This window comes from Carcharodon carcharias, chromosome 10, assembly GCF_017639515.1.
Source record: "Carcharodon carcharias isolate sCarCar2 chromosome 10, sCarCar2.pri, whole genome shotgun sequence".
In the NCBI taxonomy this organism is placed as follows: Eukaryota; Metazoa; Chordata; class Chondrichthyes; order Lamniformes; family Lamnidae; genus Carcharodon; species Carcharodon carcharias.
The window spans coordinates 65,224,025-65,241,892 of record NC_054476.1 but is presented as its reverse complement, the minus strand read 5'-3'; the positions used below and the strand labels follow the sequence as shown (position 1 = coordinate 65,241,892).

At 44.4% G+C, this 17,868-nt stretch overlaps 1 protein-coding gene across 3 annotated transcripts in view; it reads left to right on the top strand.

The window, feature by feature from the left end:
- The window catches only part of LOC121282931 (anoctamin-9-like), a 165,997-nt gene that overhangs the window by 87,078 nt on the left and 61,051 nt on the right, over nucleotides 1–17,868 (top strand). For all 3 annotated transcript variants that reach the window (XM_041196751.1, XM_041196753.1, XM_041196754.1), the window contains 4 exons: nucleotides 392–488; nucleotides 3,800–3,860; nucleotides 8,417–8,499; nucleotides 10,802–10,906. In XM_041196751.1, coding sequence (XP_041052685.1) covers nucleotides 392–488; nucleotides 3,800–3,860; nucleotides 8,417–8,499; nucleotides 10,802–10,906 — 346 coding nt within the window. The remainder of the gene's footprint in view (nucleotides 1–391; nucleotides 489–3,799; nucleotides 3,861–8,416; nucleotides 8,500–10,801; nucleotides 10,907–17,868) is intronic.

Here is a 17,868-nt window from a genome sequence, read left to right as displayed (position 1 = left end):
AGCAGTAGCAAAGGTAAACAATTGGCCATTTTGGTGGGTGAATGAAATATTTACATTTATGGTGCAACCTGTGGAGTCATGGTGCCAGAGAAACTGCATGCTTCTCTCATGCTGGTCATAACAGGTGGCCATACTATTTACAGGCTGAGCTATGAATGGGTATCCAGAAACACAAGGGACAGTAGCTTTGCTCAGGCTGTCAACTGAGGGGAAAGCAGCTGCAGTGACTCAGCCTGGATTATGACAACCATTGGTCTAGGATTTTAGGTGTTGCAGGAATGGAATGAGATTTTCTTGAGTCAGCAATCAGCCAGCAACATTTTCTAAGGTTTGTTTCCTGATGAGTAATGCATGGCTTTAATTTGCTCTCTCTTCTTTCCATGTACCTCAGTCAAGAGATATGCAATGCTACTGAGATTATCATGTGCCCACTATGTGATAACCGTTGTCAATACTGGAGACTCAATGAGACATGCACCAATGCTAAGGTAATAAAATCACACAAGCAAGGCAGTGGGGGATATCGTTTGGGAAATGGAAATGCTCAGATAAGGTAATGGGCTAATTTTCAACTTGCTGCCTGGGCAGATCAACTGCCTATTATAGAAACCACCCAGTTTTCATGTCCTCTAATTTCCCATTGCCAAATTCACCCCATTGTGAATACTGAGTAATCCAGTACCTCATCTCTAAATAGTTGCTTGTTTTTGTGTTGTTTACCACAGGTTTATTATGGTCATATGCAAAGAGCAAATTTATTGCTGAGGAATGAAGGCATAAGATGTTTTATGTATATTACATGATCAGTTCTTGAGCCTACAATTTCTCTCTGTGCTCCTCTTGGTATCCTGAAATGGGCTGGTTGAGGTACACAGCACTGGCTTAATATAAGCAGCAATGCCAATTGCCCCATTCCATTTTCTTGTTGGCTTTCTCGCTCAGTGCACCTGCTGGGGGCTAATCTTGTCAACCTTCTTTCTGTCTGACTTACTCCTCTCACTGCTGATCCTGTAGACGCTGGTGCCTTATCCCACCCCTTTCATCTCCCTTCCAGAATCATCATTCTCTATTGCCTTCCAAGTATGATAAAAATTTCTTGCTGAGATATCTGCACTGTTTTCCTCCCTCAGCTTCTGCACCGAGTGGCTTCACATCCTTGGTGGTTTCAACCTTCATCTCATCATTTTCTTTCCTCTGTTCTCTTTCCTCTGAGATTACTGCCCTCTCATCCTCCCTAAATTTCTCCCTCCATATAACCTCCCTAACCCACATTCACGGCCACCCCCTTGACTTTGCCATCTTACATGGTCTTGCAAGTCCCATCATATCAATTACAGATAAGGTTATCTCTGATCACTTCCTTGTATCACTCGCCACACACATCCCCCTTCCACTCCCCAACTTTGCCTACTTTTGTTTTGGAAAAACTATCACCTAATTCACCTACAATTGCACTTTTAAAGTCCCAATTGTCTAGCTTCTGGCCCTTAGATCTCCACATTTCTGCAGCTACTGATTTGCTCAACTACACCCTCATCTCCACCTTTGATGCTTCAGTCCCCAGTAAAATCATTACTCTCTCACCTTGGCTGTTACCCTGGTACGTCCCTCATACATGCTCCCTTTACGCCACAGAACGCAGTCTTGAAAGAATATATTGCACAAGTGGTTTAGCCACTCACTGCCATATCTGGCTGGATCACATAAATTACCATCAGGTCCTGCTCTCATCTGCTAAAACTGCTCACTATTCCAGGATCATCCTGGAATGCAGAGAAACCCCAGCTTATTTTCTCTACCACAAAATGTTGTCTTAGCTCCTTTTCTCTGCCCCCTCCGCCCTCATCTCCAACAATATACATGAGGCACCCGTGGACTTCTTTGTCACTAAGATCGAGACTACCTAATCTGCTGCCTCTGCCGCATCCCTCCCTTCCAGAAGCCCATCAGGTCAAATTCCTATAATGATCAGCCCTTGCCCTAGCCCTGAACTTGCATCTTTCTCTGGTTTCTCTCCTATCTCTCGTCATGTCCTGTATGAGCTCATCTTGTCCATGAGATCCACACTGTGCTCCCATGATCCTATTCTTAATAAACTGCTGACCATCCAACTTCCTCTCATGGTCCCCATGTTAGCTGATATTGTAAATGGTTCTTCCTCTTCAGGTGCCGTCTCTCTCCTCTAAATCTGCTGTCGTCATCTCTCTTCTCAAAAAAAAAACAACGCTTGACCCATCATCCTTACAAACTACTGTCCTGCCTCTAACCTCCCTTTCGTCTCCAAATTCCCTAAACATGTTGTCAACTCCCAAATCTATTTCCGTCTTTCATAGAACTCCATTTTTGAATTACTTCAATCAGGTTCCACCCTACCATACTACTGAAACAGCTCTTCTCAGTCATAAATTACATCCTTTGTGACTGTGAAAATGGTAAACTTTCCATCTTGTCCTTATCGACCTGTTTGCAGCCTTTGACATGGTTGACCGCATTCTCCTCCAATGCCTCTACACTGTCGTCCTGCTGGGTGGGACTACTGTCACCTGGTTCCATTCTTATCTATCTAATCATAACCAGAGCATCATTTTAAATGGCTTCTTTGCTGCTCCCACACCATTATCTCTGCTAAACCCCAAGGATCTATCCTTGGCCCCCTCCTATTTCTCAACATGCAGCCCCTGGCGACATCATCTGAAAATACATTGTCAGTTCTCACATGTACTCTGACAACATCCAGCTCTATCTGACAACCACCTCTCTCAACCGCTACAATATTGTTAAATTATCAGACTGCTTACCTGACATTAAGTACAGGATGAGCAGAATTTTCCTCCAATCCAATACTGGGAAGATGAAGCCATTGTATTTGGGCCCTGCTACAAAATCTGTTCCATAGCTACTGACTCCATCCCTCTCCCTGTCATCAGTCTGAGATTAAGCCATTCTGTTTGCAATCTTGGTGTCACATTTTGCCCCAAGATGAGCTTTCGACCTCAGATTTGTGCCATCATTAAGATGGTCCATTTCCACATCTGTAACCTTGCCAACTTTTCCCCTGTTGCAGCTCATCTGCTGCTAAAGCTCTCATTCTTGTCTTTGATACCTCTAGACTTGACCATTCCAATGCACTGTAGGTGAATCTCCCACATTCTGCCCTCCGTAAACTTGAGGTCATTCAAAATTCTGCTGCCCATGTCTTAACTTGCTCCAAATCCTGTTCACCTATTACCTCTGTGCTCACTGACCTACGTTGGCCCCTGATCAAGCAACATCTTGATTATATAACTCCTATCCTTGTTTTCAAATCCTTCCATGGCCTTACTCACCTCCCCATCTCTGTGATCTCCTCCAGCCCCACAACCCTCTAAGATATCTTCACTCCTCTAATTCTGGTTTCTTGTGCATCCCTGATTTTAATCACTCTACCATTGGTGGCTAAATCTTTGGTTGCCTCAACCCTAAGCTTTGGAATATTCTCTCTACACCTCTCTGCCTCGCTTTCTTCCTTTAAGACACTCTATAAAACCCTACCTCTTTGACCAAGCTTTTGATCATCTGTCCTAATATCTCTTTGTGCCTCAGTATCATATTTTGTTTTAAAATGCTCCTGCCTTAGTCAGTTTATTATGTTAAGACATTATATTAATATAAAACAAAAAAAAAAATAAAAAATACCTGGAAAAACTTCAGGTCTGGCAGCATCGGCGGAGAAGAGTACAGTTGACATTTCGAGTCCTCATGACCCTTCAACAGAACTGAAGTTGTTTTTGAGTAAACTTAGCTCATTCTATTCCTGCAGATCACACAACTTTTTGACCATGAAATAACAGTTGTTTTTGCGATGATCATGGCAATCTGGGGTAGGTATTTTCCTCAGCACATTGTTAGCTTTCATTTAGTTAAAAAGAAATGGTTTATGCAGGTATTAAATTCATCTCCATGACCTATAAGTGTACTATGGATGGTGACTGTAGTGCTTAACAGTGAGTGATTTTATTAAGGGTTACATTGTTAAATACATTAGAAATCATGAAATATCTGAAATATATAATACACATAGTGGGCAGGATTTTTAGGTCCTGATGGAGGTGGGAATAGAGGTGGGCTGGTGCTAAAAAGAGTGCCATTGGCTGGCATGGCAGTTGCACGTCACTGTTCTTGACGCTGTTGTTTTTCCTCAGGACAGGGGAAAGATAAGCCCTGGAAATCACAACTCCCGTTGCCCCCTTCTTTCCATCACCTCCTGGTTTGGGAATGATGCCAATTTATCCAGTTAATGAGCTCACTGTAAATTTATTGATGGGAACCTTGGAATTTTGGTGGAGATGCACAGGTTGCGTGTTGGTCAGGGACAGACCAGGGTGTATGGAGGCAGCAACATAGCGGACAGCCAATGATGACTTTACCTCGATATTAAGTGGGGCCATTAAAAGTAACATGGCTGAGAAGGACATTCAGTCATTGGGTATCGGGTATGTACATATTGCGGGAAAAGTGGTCACTATACACTTGGGTAGTGCAGACGGTTATGACCTTCCTGGCACCACAGTGACATAAGTGGGGGATTAGGGTTCCAGACGTTATTGGGAGTTTAGCTGAGTGCAAGGAAGAGAGCAGTTAGTGATGGGAGCTGAAGTCTCAGATATTGAATCTAGTGGTGATGAGGGTCAACATTCTCAGCAGCAGAGTCCTGGGCAAGAGGAGGGTAGACGAGAGGGACCAGGGGCAGGAAGGCAACCATACTCAAGGCATCATGGGTACAGCCAAAGAAGAAGTTATCTGGATATGTGACCCTGAGATGAAGCCACAGAGGAGCTATAACTGAAGCCATCTGCTCACAAGGACTATCATCGAGCAAGTCACTGGGCTTCTGAAGATTCATATTCTGATCCATGGACTGCTGGGTGACACCCTGCAACACACTCCTGCAAGGGTCTTGTGCAAATTGGTGGTCTGCTGTGCTCTTCATAACCTGGCCCTTCAGAGGTATGGACCATGCAGAGGGTGAAGCCCTGGAATGGCCATTGGAGAAAGAGGAGGAAGATGCAGAATACAGAGGTGCTTGGCTGCACAGAGATATGGCCAGGCCTGGTGCAGTGCTCAAGAGTCTCTTCAGGATGCTATTATCAGGGACCACCTGATCTAGACACATTTCAGCTGAGGGGATGGCATGGTCTGGAACTCACTTTGAGCCGTCTATGAGAACATTTCTGTTGAAGATGCAGCTTTGAATGGATCCACTCTTACCACCAATGAATGATGCAGATCTCTTCAAAGGTCTTGCTGTCCCCTTCAAAGACCTTTGTTTCCCTTCACCTCTTCCCTCCTCGAGTTTTGCCATGAAAGAATGGAAGCTTACATGTCTGGCATCATGTCAATATTTAAGGTGTGTTCAGAAAGTGAAAAAGTGGACACTGACAAATATAGAAAGCCTCAGTTAACCACTCAGTACCCTGCCCAACGTGGGGGGCTCTACTCTTGGCCACTTCTACAAGGTGCGCTCTTTGTGGCCTTGGATGAGGTGGAGGCTTGCAGCGCTGACATGCACATGGCAGACGTCCTCATTGTGGAGGTGCCAGTGGAGGTTTCTGCAGAGGCTGATACCCAAATGTCAACAAAGGGACAGCTTCAGTCACCAGGCCCTTGCTGCACAGATGATGCCTCAGTCAGAGGGACCGCAGAGGCTGATGATGATAATTGCTCCCATCCTCCTTGGTGACTGCCTCAGCCATTGGCGTTCAAGATGGCTGGAGGGGAGCACCGTTAGGCCACATCCAGCATCCACTCCAAACATCTCTGCACCATCAGCAGCACTGGTCGGTCCACGCCACAGTGTGTATTTCACATTCTGTGTATTTCAGTGCACACACATTGCTCTCCATGAGGTTGGCCGCACAATGGATAAGCTTATATGTTCAAAGCTCTGTGGCCATGGTGGTGCACATGAGATGGATGGACTCCTTCATTTTTAACCCATGACTTTGCACTGCCTCAAGGAAATCTGACATGTGGGAACACATCTGAGCTGCTGGTCTAAGTAGAGCGTCCTTTCCTTTGACTTCCAAGGTCCTGCATCTGTGTTGAGCTGAACATAACTGTGTATGTCCTCCATTCTCTGAGGGGAACTGACCACAGCTGCAGCCTCTGTTTTCTCACCTGTTCCTGCTCACCAGTGCTCATTACTCAGTGCCACCCTATCTAAATATGGGTAGGGACCAAATGATTTGAGGGAATTGCTACTAGTGGAGGGTGTGATGATGCTAGTCCTGCTGTCTTAGTTTCTTCTGATGGCCCCTGTACAATTATAGAACTTAGGCGTTGCCCCTCCAAGTCAGAACCTGTTGGAGACACAAGAAGAGCCTTTGACAGCAGAAGTCTCTGCAGTGCTAAAGCTTCCCAATGCAGCTGAATCTCTGGCATGCTGTTGAGTGGGGAAGAATACATTCCACCCCCCTCATCTACAGATTGCAATACTTTTTTACTTTCCCCACCATATATCTCAATCTCTCCTTCCCTCACCTCAATCCATCTTTGTTTGGCTTGGTGGTCTTCTCCTTCCACCCACTGGAAAGAGACTTCCCTCCTTTCCTTCACTCCCTCCAAGAGGAACTCCAACTTTGTGTTGGAGAATCAAGGGGCAGTCCTGCCCTGGTGTCAGGCCTCTGCTTCTCCTCCTCAATCAATTGTGCTTGCATTTTTCCCTTCAAACACAGGCACAATAATAGCTGTCATGTGTGTTTAAATGAGGCTTGCACTTCAGCAGTCTGGCCTCCATTCCCTCACCCATGATTGCCAATTCACTGCCCAAACCACCCTCCAACCAATTAAGTTCACTTTCACAGAATGGGGCCAGAACACAGAAATGGTTCCAACATTGGTTTTCCTACCCAGGAATGTAAATCATGCCGATTACTTATTTAATTTTCTTTTTTTTATTCTTTCATGGGATGTGGGTGTCACTGGCAAGGCCAGCATTTGCTGCCCTTTCCTAATTGCCCTTGAACAGAATGGCTTGCAGAATGGTTCTGTGGGTCTGGAGTCACATTGTAAGCCAGACCAGGTAAGGATGGCAGATTTCCTTCCCTAAACGACATTAATGAACCAGATGCATTTTTACAACAATTGATGATAGTTGTCACGGTCCCCATTACTGAGACTAGCTTTATATTCCAGTAAATTTCACCAGTTGCCCTGGTGGGTTTTGAACCTATGTCCCCAGAGGATTAGACTTGGTCTCTGGGTTACCAGTCCAGTGATGTTACCACTACACCACTATCTCCCCAATTTCCACCATTTCTTCACCATTTCTTCCCACTTATGAAATTATTGATTCATTTTGATGATATGGTTTTACAGGTAGTAGCAGTTTAACAGTATCTCACCCAAAAAGCCAGTCTCTCATGTGTAAGCCTAAACAGTATGTCTTAGCAGACTATTCTATTTGCATGGCATCCCAGCTAAGCACAATTATGCATAGTGTCCAATAGGGATCAGTGGTAGGAGCTCAAGTTGATCATTCCCCTCCCTCGCCCAGACACTGAGGCCAACTGTAGCATTTTGATTGTCCGTTAGCACTGGTGAACTAATTTAGGAGAGATCAAGGATCAAACATAGAGTTTTCCTGGTCTCTGTAGCTCACTAATACACCACTTAAGTATCCAGTCCACGTGCATACAATTTACAATTATTTGTCAGTTTAAACTTAAAATCCGGCCCATGGGAAAATTATATGTCCAGTGTAGCTTCTGCTCCTGCCCAGTCCTGTGGCCTTGCAGCGATTTAACATTCATTAGGACTTTAATTACCTTGAGGTGAGACTTCTGCACCCCCACCCCTCCAAACGCGGTCTGGGGAGCAAGTCCTGCCTCCAAGAGCTGCTGGCTAATCAGATGGCCTGGTCACAGCAGCTCTCCTGGGAGCAGTGGCCACAGTTGGACTGCATCCAATGTTTGTTGTTGGAGCTGAATGCAAAGTAAGTAGGTGTCGGTATTACCAGGGCCAGGCTGAGGTGAGGGGGATAGGTGACAGGGGTGGATAGGGTGCGGTAGAGGCGGTTTGTGGAAGGGGATACTTAAGGGTGTCTGGAGCTTGGTGAGGAGCCTCCAGTTGAAACAGGGTGCCCGTAAATGGAGCAACCTCCTTGACTGCCTGAACCCCGAGGGCTGTTACCTGCAGAGTTTCTGACCTGTTGCCATTCTAAGCCATGAAACTCTTGGCGGAGGCAGGAAGTGGCACTTAAGTGTTTATTAATTGGTCACTTGAGGACCTTAATTGGCACAAGGGTGGGGGCAAGATCAGGTGGGTGGTCCTCCCACCACCTGCAAACCCATCTGCAGGGGAGTGTAAAAGTCTGTCCATTGTTCTTAAGCAATTAAACTTTAGTTATTTCAGTGAATATTTCTCTCTCAAAATATAGCCACTGTATTTTTGGAACTGTGGAAACGAGCCCGAGCAAAAACTGCCTGCTCCTGGGATTTATGCCGTTGGGATGAGGATGAGGTAAAACATTAAATTGATTTAACTATGAATTTAATGAACATTAGATTGATACACAATGAGAGCTGTTTAGCTTACGACATTGCTGGAAAAATAACATTTTATTAATGATACATATTGTTGTTAATGTGCAAACTTGGGGGTAAGAAGATTTAGCATGCGTTGCCAATTGTCAGAGCTTGCTGGTTGATTTATGCCATTCTTCTTTTGTGTCACACAAATGGCATCACACCCTCAACCTCCCTGTTTTTTTTTAAGAGTTTTCTGGATTTGTGCATTAAGGTTCATTAAATTGGCAATAGAAAATTAGATTGGGTAATGAAGATTGCAACTACCTTTAAAAAGACGCCTTACTGTCTGCAATGAAATGTCAATTAATCTCTCCAGCCTAGAAAAGAAGCAATTTAAGTTGTCATATCTCATTCCTGCATGTAGTAAATCGTTTTTTGAATTTTCAAATCTTACTTTATCTTTGCCTTTACTCTATACCTCTTAATTCGATCTTTCCTTTTTATTTTTCTTTCTATATCTGATTTAACTCCAATTCACCCTCCTTCTCCATCATGTTTCTTTCTCAATCCTTAAATCTCACTGGTTCAGGAGATGCACTATGTTTACACAATTAAAAGTCCCAGATGCGATTTTGCCCTCTCAACATGGTTGTCAGCTCTTTCTTCAGCAAGTTTAAAAATAAAATTTGAACTGCAAGGTGCAGGAAAATGTCTACCAAACAGTGTGTGCTACAAGATGCCTTGTTCCAGCAAAATCTGGTCCATTGCAGATTGAAATGAGTTTGTTTGAAGAGCAACAAGTTCTGTTTAATCTGTCAGGTAGGTGTTTAAAACATTTAAAAGCAACTTTGCTACTTTGAAGCTACATATTTGTTTGAAGGGGAGTTGGTAATTTTAAGGTACGTTAATTTGAAACTGACATGTGGGAGGGGTGTAAGTACAATGATTCTCAAGACACAGCAGCCCAACTCTCAATATTGTTTAATGGCCTCCTAGACTTCACCCCCTCCCCATCACCCCCAATGGCCCCTCAGATCACCAATGCCACCACCAAGCTCCCTCAGGTCATATATACCCCCTCCATGCCCCATATATCCAATATAGCCAATCACCTAGTATCCAATATGCACAGTCCTCAGGAATCATGCAATAGCAGTGTAAATTATTTTAAATGCAGGTGTAAAAAAAATCTGTGGCAATGTAATAAAACTCTTGAAAGTTTGTCATTTATACTCTCCATTAAATTCTCCATTGAAAAGATTGTTAATCCTTTAAGTGGCCATTAAGTTGTGTAAACAAACAACAAATGTACTCTGAATCCATTTCAAAGGCAGAGGATTTATTACAACCTCAGAAAACTGTCACTCATTTCTTGAACAGCTATGGCAACAGAACTTAGTTCACTAACAGGTTTTGGAACTCATCTAAGCATTGCTAATGACCACCCTACCAAAACATCATTGCAAACTGCAAGAGCCTGAAAATGAAAGAACAGATTACGTCCTTTCTATTTCAAAACAGATTGCCTGTGAATCAATGAAGAGGATCAGGCACTTCTTTTTTTCTTACCTTTTAAAAGCATGGGATTTTTTTCCACAGTCAAAGCTGTCTGTACATTGAATCTACTACCAAACAAGAAAAGGAGTTTACCAACATATTTTCCTAAATTTTTGAATGTATAATGGCACTTTCTCCAATGGAAAAAGTACTATAATGCATGTCAGTACTTAGGCAATGTTGGCCAATGTAATGGTTAACTTACTCTTACAGGACAGATCCCTATGAGGAACCGCTATATCAAAATGCATATAAATTACAAATAACATATAATAGTGACATCTGAAGGTGTCAAAACTCTTTACATTTGCCTTTCAGAATATTCCTGACGTCTCAGCAGGCTTCCCCCACGAAAACTCCAAGGAAGTGCTTTTTTTTAGGGCTTCCAAAACCCGCACAGCACCTGAAAATAGTGTGTGGGAAGAAATACAATTTTCCTGTGGTCCTTGCAATGGGGACCCCAATTGTGTGTGAGCGTTTTGCACTCAACCTTCCTGACCCACAAAAAGGCCATACAAAAATGGCTTGGGGTTGGGAAGGTAGTGGAAAATTTCCAACAAAAGTAAAGCTAAGTTCAGCACTTCACTACACAATTCGAACCTCCATTGGGAGACAAAAATCCGGCTTTTAATGTTTAATTGATGAGGGACATTTGAAATTAGTTCAGGATAAATTTTACTAGGCCAAGAGAAAAATTATTCTAAATATTCTAAAATTATTGATTTTTTTTGCACTAGGAAGAACTGGCTCTCGAGCTAATATTTAACCCTGGCGCAAAACGAAAAGAATATCACCACTCGTACAAATGTGCAACAATAGTCATGTTACTGGCATGTGTTCTGGTAAGTAGATATGTAGTGTTCATGCCCTGTTACACCATGTCACCCCTGAGAAAAAGAAATAGCAAACAGTGGCGAGATCATGATCATGGTTGTCCCTGAATGTAAGTTTGTGGTTGGTTTTGTCAGTTTCATTTACTTTTCATGGAGTTTCGGCAAAGGCTCCAGCCATTTGCCCTTTGGTATTGGAAGTTGTTCAGTGGTTGTTTGTTCTCCTTTGGTGGGGCTTCAGTGACGAACATAGGGAACTTAGAGATGATGGCTGCAACCAGTAGAGCTCCAAACCAGGAGGTACATAATACTGTTAGGGTGGCATTGAAAGACAGTGAAGGAGGTACACCCATTGACCATGCCTTCTTCATTAACAGGATCATTTTTGAATGCTGTGGATTGGAAGCTGTGGACATTTACTGTCTGCAGGACTTCCCCGGCAGTGGATACTTCGATGTGACCTTCAAGAACATTGTAGCATGCATGAAATTCCTCAAGGTGTTGGAGAAGAGAAACCTGCCACGGCTGAGAAATTGCATAGCAGAGCTGGTGTTTACTCTGCCATCACAACGGGACCAGGTGGCGGCCGTGCATCTCTACAACCCTCATGTTTCTGTCATGGATATACTTAACTTCCTTGACAGGTACATCGACAAGGTTGGGAACTGCACTGAGATCAAGGATGCCTTCAGAATTTGGACCAGCAAACAGGAGGTCAAAGTGACTCTGAATGTGAATTTTTAAAAAATTTATTCATGGGATGTGGACTTCACTGGCTAGACCAGCACTTATTGCCCATCCCTAATTGCCCTTGAGAAGGTGGTGGTGAGCAGCCTTCTTGAACTGCTCCAGTCAATGTGGTGTAGGTACACCCACAGTGCTTTTAGGGAGGGAGTTCCAAGAATTTGATGCAGCGACAGTGAAGGAATGGCAATATATTTCCAAGTGAGGATGGTGAGCGACTTGGAGGGGAACTTCCAGGTGGTGGTGTTTTCATGTATCTGCTGCCCTTGTCCTTCTAGATGGTAGTGGCCATGGGTTTGGAAGGTGATGTCTAAGTAGCCTTGGTGAGTTCCTGTTAAGGGAGCTTTGCTATTGGGGGAAGCCGTGACTATCCTATCTACACTGGGCAGTCCAAAGTTTGTCTTTACTGTGGCAAATCTGGCCATGTGGCGGCCAACTGCAGTGTCGTCATCTATAAGAACTGCAAGCAGAAAGGATATCTGACAAAGGACTGCAAGCAGACTAAATGCTGCAACCTCTGTGGTGGGGCATGCCACCTCTACAAGACCTATCCAAAATGCTGCTCAGGTGGCAAGAACTAATGACGAGCGTCCTAATGGAACAGCAGATGGGTCAACCACCAAGGAGACCTACAAGTCTCCACCTCCCAAACCGTCCAGTATGCAGAATGAGACAAAGCAGGACTCAGGAAAGGACAAGAGGAAGCAAAATAACGAGTCCATAGACTGCCACACACCAGTGCTACACCCCTACCGAGCTCCCGCTCCTCAGCAGACCAAATCAATGGAGGAGGAACCAGCAGAGGGACAACCTGGAGATTGGCAGCTGGTGAGGAGAGCCAAAAAGAAGACGCGGCCTAGAAGGGACCAAGCCATTTCTTAGAAGTGCAGCAAGAGTCTTCCGACAGAGGTGACAGGGTCTGCTGCTCTTCAGAAAATGAAGGACAAGGGAACAAGTAGCAAAGCTCCTGGGAGCTGGAGGAGGAGATACCCTGGCTCCAAAACATTGGAGACAGCAAAGAAGTCAGCGCATCCCAACCTCAAACTAAACAGGCCAGCACACTCCAGCTCCAGAAAACTGGGAGTGGTAAAGTGCTCAGCGGACCACAGCTCCGGGAAGCTGGGAGCTGCAACACCCTCAAGGAGGAACCAATGGGAAGACTTCTCCAACAGAGAACAGTTCAAAACCCTCTCCTTGCATGAACCCCTTGATGTCACCTGGGTGGAACAATTCTAATGGGGTGGACCAGGATGATTTTCTCAGCCCATTACAAGTGAGACAATCTGTGAATACTATGGGTATGCAGGAGCAGACCCAAACACTGGAACTGTCATTGACTACGGATCTGGTAAGTGATAAAATGATTTAACATGGGGACAGGTGTGTTTCAACTTTGACTTCTTTGCCAAGGTTAAAGCTGACCTGTTTCTGCAAGATCGTGGGATACCACACCTCAGCTCCTATTGGCAATGATCCCATGGGCCATTGATCTGGTCAGGAGGAAACAATTCCCATTCCTCCATCCTAGGTATTCTGTTGCAGGGAGGCAACCTCCCCATCTCCGAAGTTAAGGAGGTGGTGGGTGGCTGCATACTCATGGCAGATGTAATGTACAAAAACTGCTCAGGTTAATTAATGTGTACACTATGGCTCAAAACAGTGAGCGGCTGGTCATCTTTCAGCATCGCTCATTGCTGCTAATGACATCCAGGCCGGTTGTTCCGGACGGTGACTTCAACTCTATCGATGATGTGACTGAACAACCTGGCAGGGATGACAGTAGACTGGACACCACATCCAGACTCCTGATGGAAACAGTAAAAGATGCCAACCTGCATGACATCCTCAGCAACCGTACAGACGGAGCACGGTGTAGATACACCTGGTCATGGCCAGATGGGTCTGCCTGTTCCAGGATAGATTTCCTGTTTGTGTCCTGCACTTTCACAGTCAGATCCACCAGCATCAAGCTGGTACTAGTCTCTGACCACTGCCTCCTACTAATTGACTGTCACTTATAGGAAGACCAGAAAGTTGGCAGTTGAATGTAAATTTCCTGACCCTGGAAAACATCAAGGAACTCAAAAGGGATTACAAAGGTTGGAGAACCGTGGAACCCCTCTGAGTCTCCAACATATTAGTAGGAAGCAATCAAGGAAAACATCAAGAGGTTCTTCATCTTCAGAGGTATTCAGAAAGCTAGAGATAAACAGAAGGAAATTTTCCGACTCCAAAAAAACATGAAGAATCTGCTTTAGCAGCAGTTGATGTCAAGGAAGATCTTGAGGTGAAGAGTCCGCAAGCCCTGCTCTTTGCCTTGGAAGCTTCCAAGGTCATCTTCTGGTCCACAGTCTGCTCCGTGGAGCAGGGTGATATGTGCCCGCGTTACTTCCTCCAGAAAGTACACAGGAGAGAACTTTCTGAAGTGCAGCTTGAAGGAAGAAGATGGCTTAGTAATGTCATCATAGTCTGACATATTGAGAATCAGCAAATCCTTTTCCGCCAGATTGGATCACATGAAGTCCACAGATAGAATGGCCTGTTCCTTCCTGTCCTCTATTACAGAGGTCTTAGAAGAAAGTACTTGGGAGAGTCTGGACATACCACTAACTCTGGATCAGCTGACTAAGGCCCTTGAGTCCTTCGAGAAGAGTAAAACTCCCAGAAGTAACTGCTTACCCACAGAGTTGTATTCAACTCTGTAGGGCTGGATCGGCCCAAACCTGTTGAAAATGTATGCTTCTGGCCTGAAATATGTCAGAATCCATAAGGAAAGGCATCATCACTCTGATCCAAAAGCGGAAGGGGGAAAAGGGAAGAAGTTAGAAATTGGCCTTCTCACTGCTGAAAGTCGGCTATAAAATTATATTCAATGTCATTGCAAATTGGGTCAAGTCTGCTCTGGAGTTGGTGATCCACCCTAACCAGACCTGTGCTGTACCTGGCAGGAAGATCTCTGAGTGCCTCGCAGTATTCAGGGATATGATTACCTAAATGTGGGATAGGGGGCTGGACACCTGCCTCATCAGCCTGGACCAGGAGAAGGCCTTTGACTGAATATCGCACACCTATATGATGAATGTATTCTTCGAAATGGGGCTTGGAGAGCGAATCTGCGATTGGATCCAACTGATTTGCACAACCATCAGTAGTGCAGTTTCAATGGGTGGGAATAGGAAAGCTTTCCAATCAAATTTGGAGTCAGGGAGGGCTCTCCCATGTTCTTTTTGTGTTTTGTATAGAACCTTTTGCTGAGTCCATGATCTCACACAGTGGAGATGTGCAAGTCAATGCCTCCCTGTACATGGATGATGTCACCATCTTCTACTTAGATCATTATTGAGCATCTATGACCAGTGCGAACTAGCTTTGGGAACTGGGCCAACCAATCCTTTGTCCCCTTCATTGTCAGGTTAGGCTGCCTGAAGGTGCTGGGATATGGTTTGGAGGGGCTGGGGTGTGCTTGAAGCAGTGTGTAGCTATGGTAAAACAAAAACTGGGCATGTGGGAGTGAGGCTCCCTCTCCATTGCGGGTAAGAACCCGGTCATCAGGTATGAGGCACTCTTGGTGTTGTTGTTCGTGGCACAGGCCTGGCCCATTCCTCACTCCCACGCTGTGGTGATCACCTGAGCCATCTTCTGCTTTATTTGGAAGTCAAAAATGGACAGTATTCCTGGGGACACAATGTACAAACCTCTAAATAAAGGGGAAAAATGTACTCAACATCGTCCTTAGGACGTAGTTTCATACCCTTACGCCCTCATTTCAATGAATTTCGGGCTTGGCACGATGCTGAACTCTTCTTCCGCCACCTTCGTCTCCATGCTCACTTCTTTGGACAGGAGTCCTCTCCCCGTTCAACGGATCCTTTTACCCGCCTCCAATATTCTCCCTCCACCTGGACCCCTCCCTCTGGATTCTTACCTTCTCTTGATCTTTTCATTGAGAACTGTCGGCGTGACATTAGTCGTCTCAATTTCTCTGCTCCTCTCACCCACTCTAACCTGTCTCTCTCTGAATTTGCTGCACTCCGTTCTCTCAGCTCCAACCCTGACATTGTCATCAAACCTGCTGACAAGGGTGGTGCTGTTGTTGTCTGCCGCACTGACCTCTACCTTGCAGAGGCTAAGCGTCAACTCTCAGACACTTCCTCCTACCTCCCCCTGGACCATAACCCCACCACTGAACATCAAGCCATTGTTTCCAGGACTGTCACTGACCACACTTTACAGCCTTCCGGAATGATTATTGAGTTCAACAATTTTAGATTATGTACTCTCTCCTCCATCCCCACCCCCTTTCCGATGCCCCCCTTTTTTCTTTTTTTTCTCCAATAATTTATATAGATTTTTCTTTTCCCACCTATTTCCATTATTTTTAAATGTATTTCCATCCATTGTTTTATCTCTGCCTTTTAGCCTATTTCGATTCCTTCACCCCACCCCACACCCACTAGGGCTATCTGTACCTTGCTTGTCCTGCTTTCTACCCTTAATTAGCACATTCCTTAGATATCATCACCTTCAACACCTCTTTGTCCTTTTGTCTGTGACATCTTTTGGTTATCTCCACCTATCACTGGCCCTCTATCCAGCTCTGCCTGTCCCCTCCCCCCCACCCCCCCACCCCAAAGCAGCTTATATTTCACCTCTCTTCTATTCTTTCTTAGTTCTGTTGAAGAGTCATACGGACTTGAAACGCTAACTGTGTTTGTCTCCGCAGATGCTGCCAGACCTGCTGAGTTTTTTCAGGTATTTTTATTTTTGTTTTGGATTTCCAGCATCCGCAATTTTTTGCTTTTATTGCTCTTATCCTCTTTGTGTGTGGCTATATCAAGCTGTACGTGGCTCCTCAGTATGCAAGCACCAAGTTTCACTACGTGCTGAGGTTCTACCTTTCCCCGGTGTTGCAAAGGATGGATCTGGCCACAGTGCCACAGAACGTTCTAAGCAGTTGGACGATGCCATACCACCTAATCCTCATGGAAAAGTTAATGCAGTTACGGGCTGTTCTCAGGGGCACACACTGAGATAAACAACAACTGTGGCTGGAGTACCATAAACTTGGTGAAAAATGCTCTTTGGTCTGCCACAAACTTGCTTGTCTTCCAGTGCAAGTGTTGTAGACTGGCACATTCCAATGTCCAGGACTACGTGCTGAGGGACATGCTAAAGTTTGGGGCAGCTGCCACAAAGGCGCATTGGGGAAAGATCATTGTTTAAGGCCTTTCAAATATAGTGCACCGAGGAGCTGGAACCTGTGTAGAGCCCCTGGGATTGTGTGCCTGACATTGAATGTATGGAACATGCTGTATAAAGAAAAATTGATTCTATTGCACTTCCTGTAATTTTCAATATGAAATATTTTTGCCCTCAGAATGTATGCCTGACATGGATGTATATTGTAAATATCAAAATTATTACAATTGTATTGAGGCATTTAAGCATGGAATATGCTGTACGGAGACAAATTGAATTTTATTGCACTTACTGTACTTTTCAAGTTTGAACGTTTTGTAATGTGCTTTTACAAATTTTATGAATAAAATGTATTTTTGGAAAATAAATGGGAGATGTGCTTTTAATTGTTCTTGTCCAATAGTGAGTGGGCCGGGAGTTTTAATAATCAACAGAGAATGAAGTGGGAATTTATTGTTTGATAGAATGTAAATTTGAATTACAAATTATCAATAGGAAATAAGTTTCAGATTGCTGCATCCTAGTAGGGGATGAGCTTAGAAATCTGTTGCTGTCCAATACATAACTATCTCAGGGATTTTTGCTGTCAATAATTCATGAGTTTAAGAATGTTAATAGTCACTGAGATGTGAGTCTGGGATTGTACATATCCAATGGGAGTGATTTGGGAATGTGGCTGTTGCAATAGCGACTGTGTTTAGCATTTCTACGCAGTTCAACAGTATTTGAGCTCAGGATTGCCGGTGTCCATTAAGAAGCCAGTTTATGAATTTGGCTGTCCAGTTATGGATGGGTTGGGACTGAAGATGTGAAACAATGAGTGAGCTTGGTGTTATGGCTGCCTAATGATGGTGCATGAAGAGATCACAAGCGTATGTAAAGAACTATTTCTGTGGTTACCAATGTAACATCTCTTGTATTTCTCCTTGAGTGTTCTAGTCTGCATTGGTTATGTCAGTGTTGTGTATTTTCTCCTCTGCCACCCTTATTGTACTAGTCTTTCTTAACTTTGTCAGCATTGTGTATTTCCC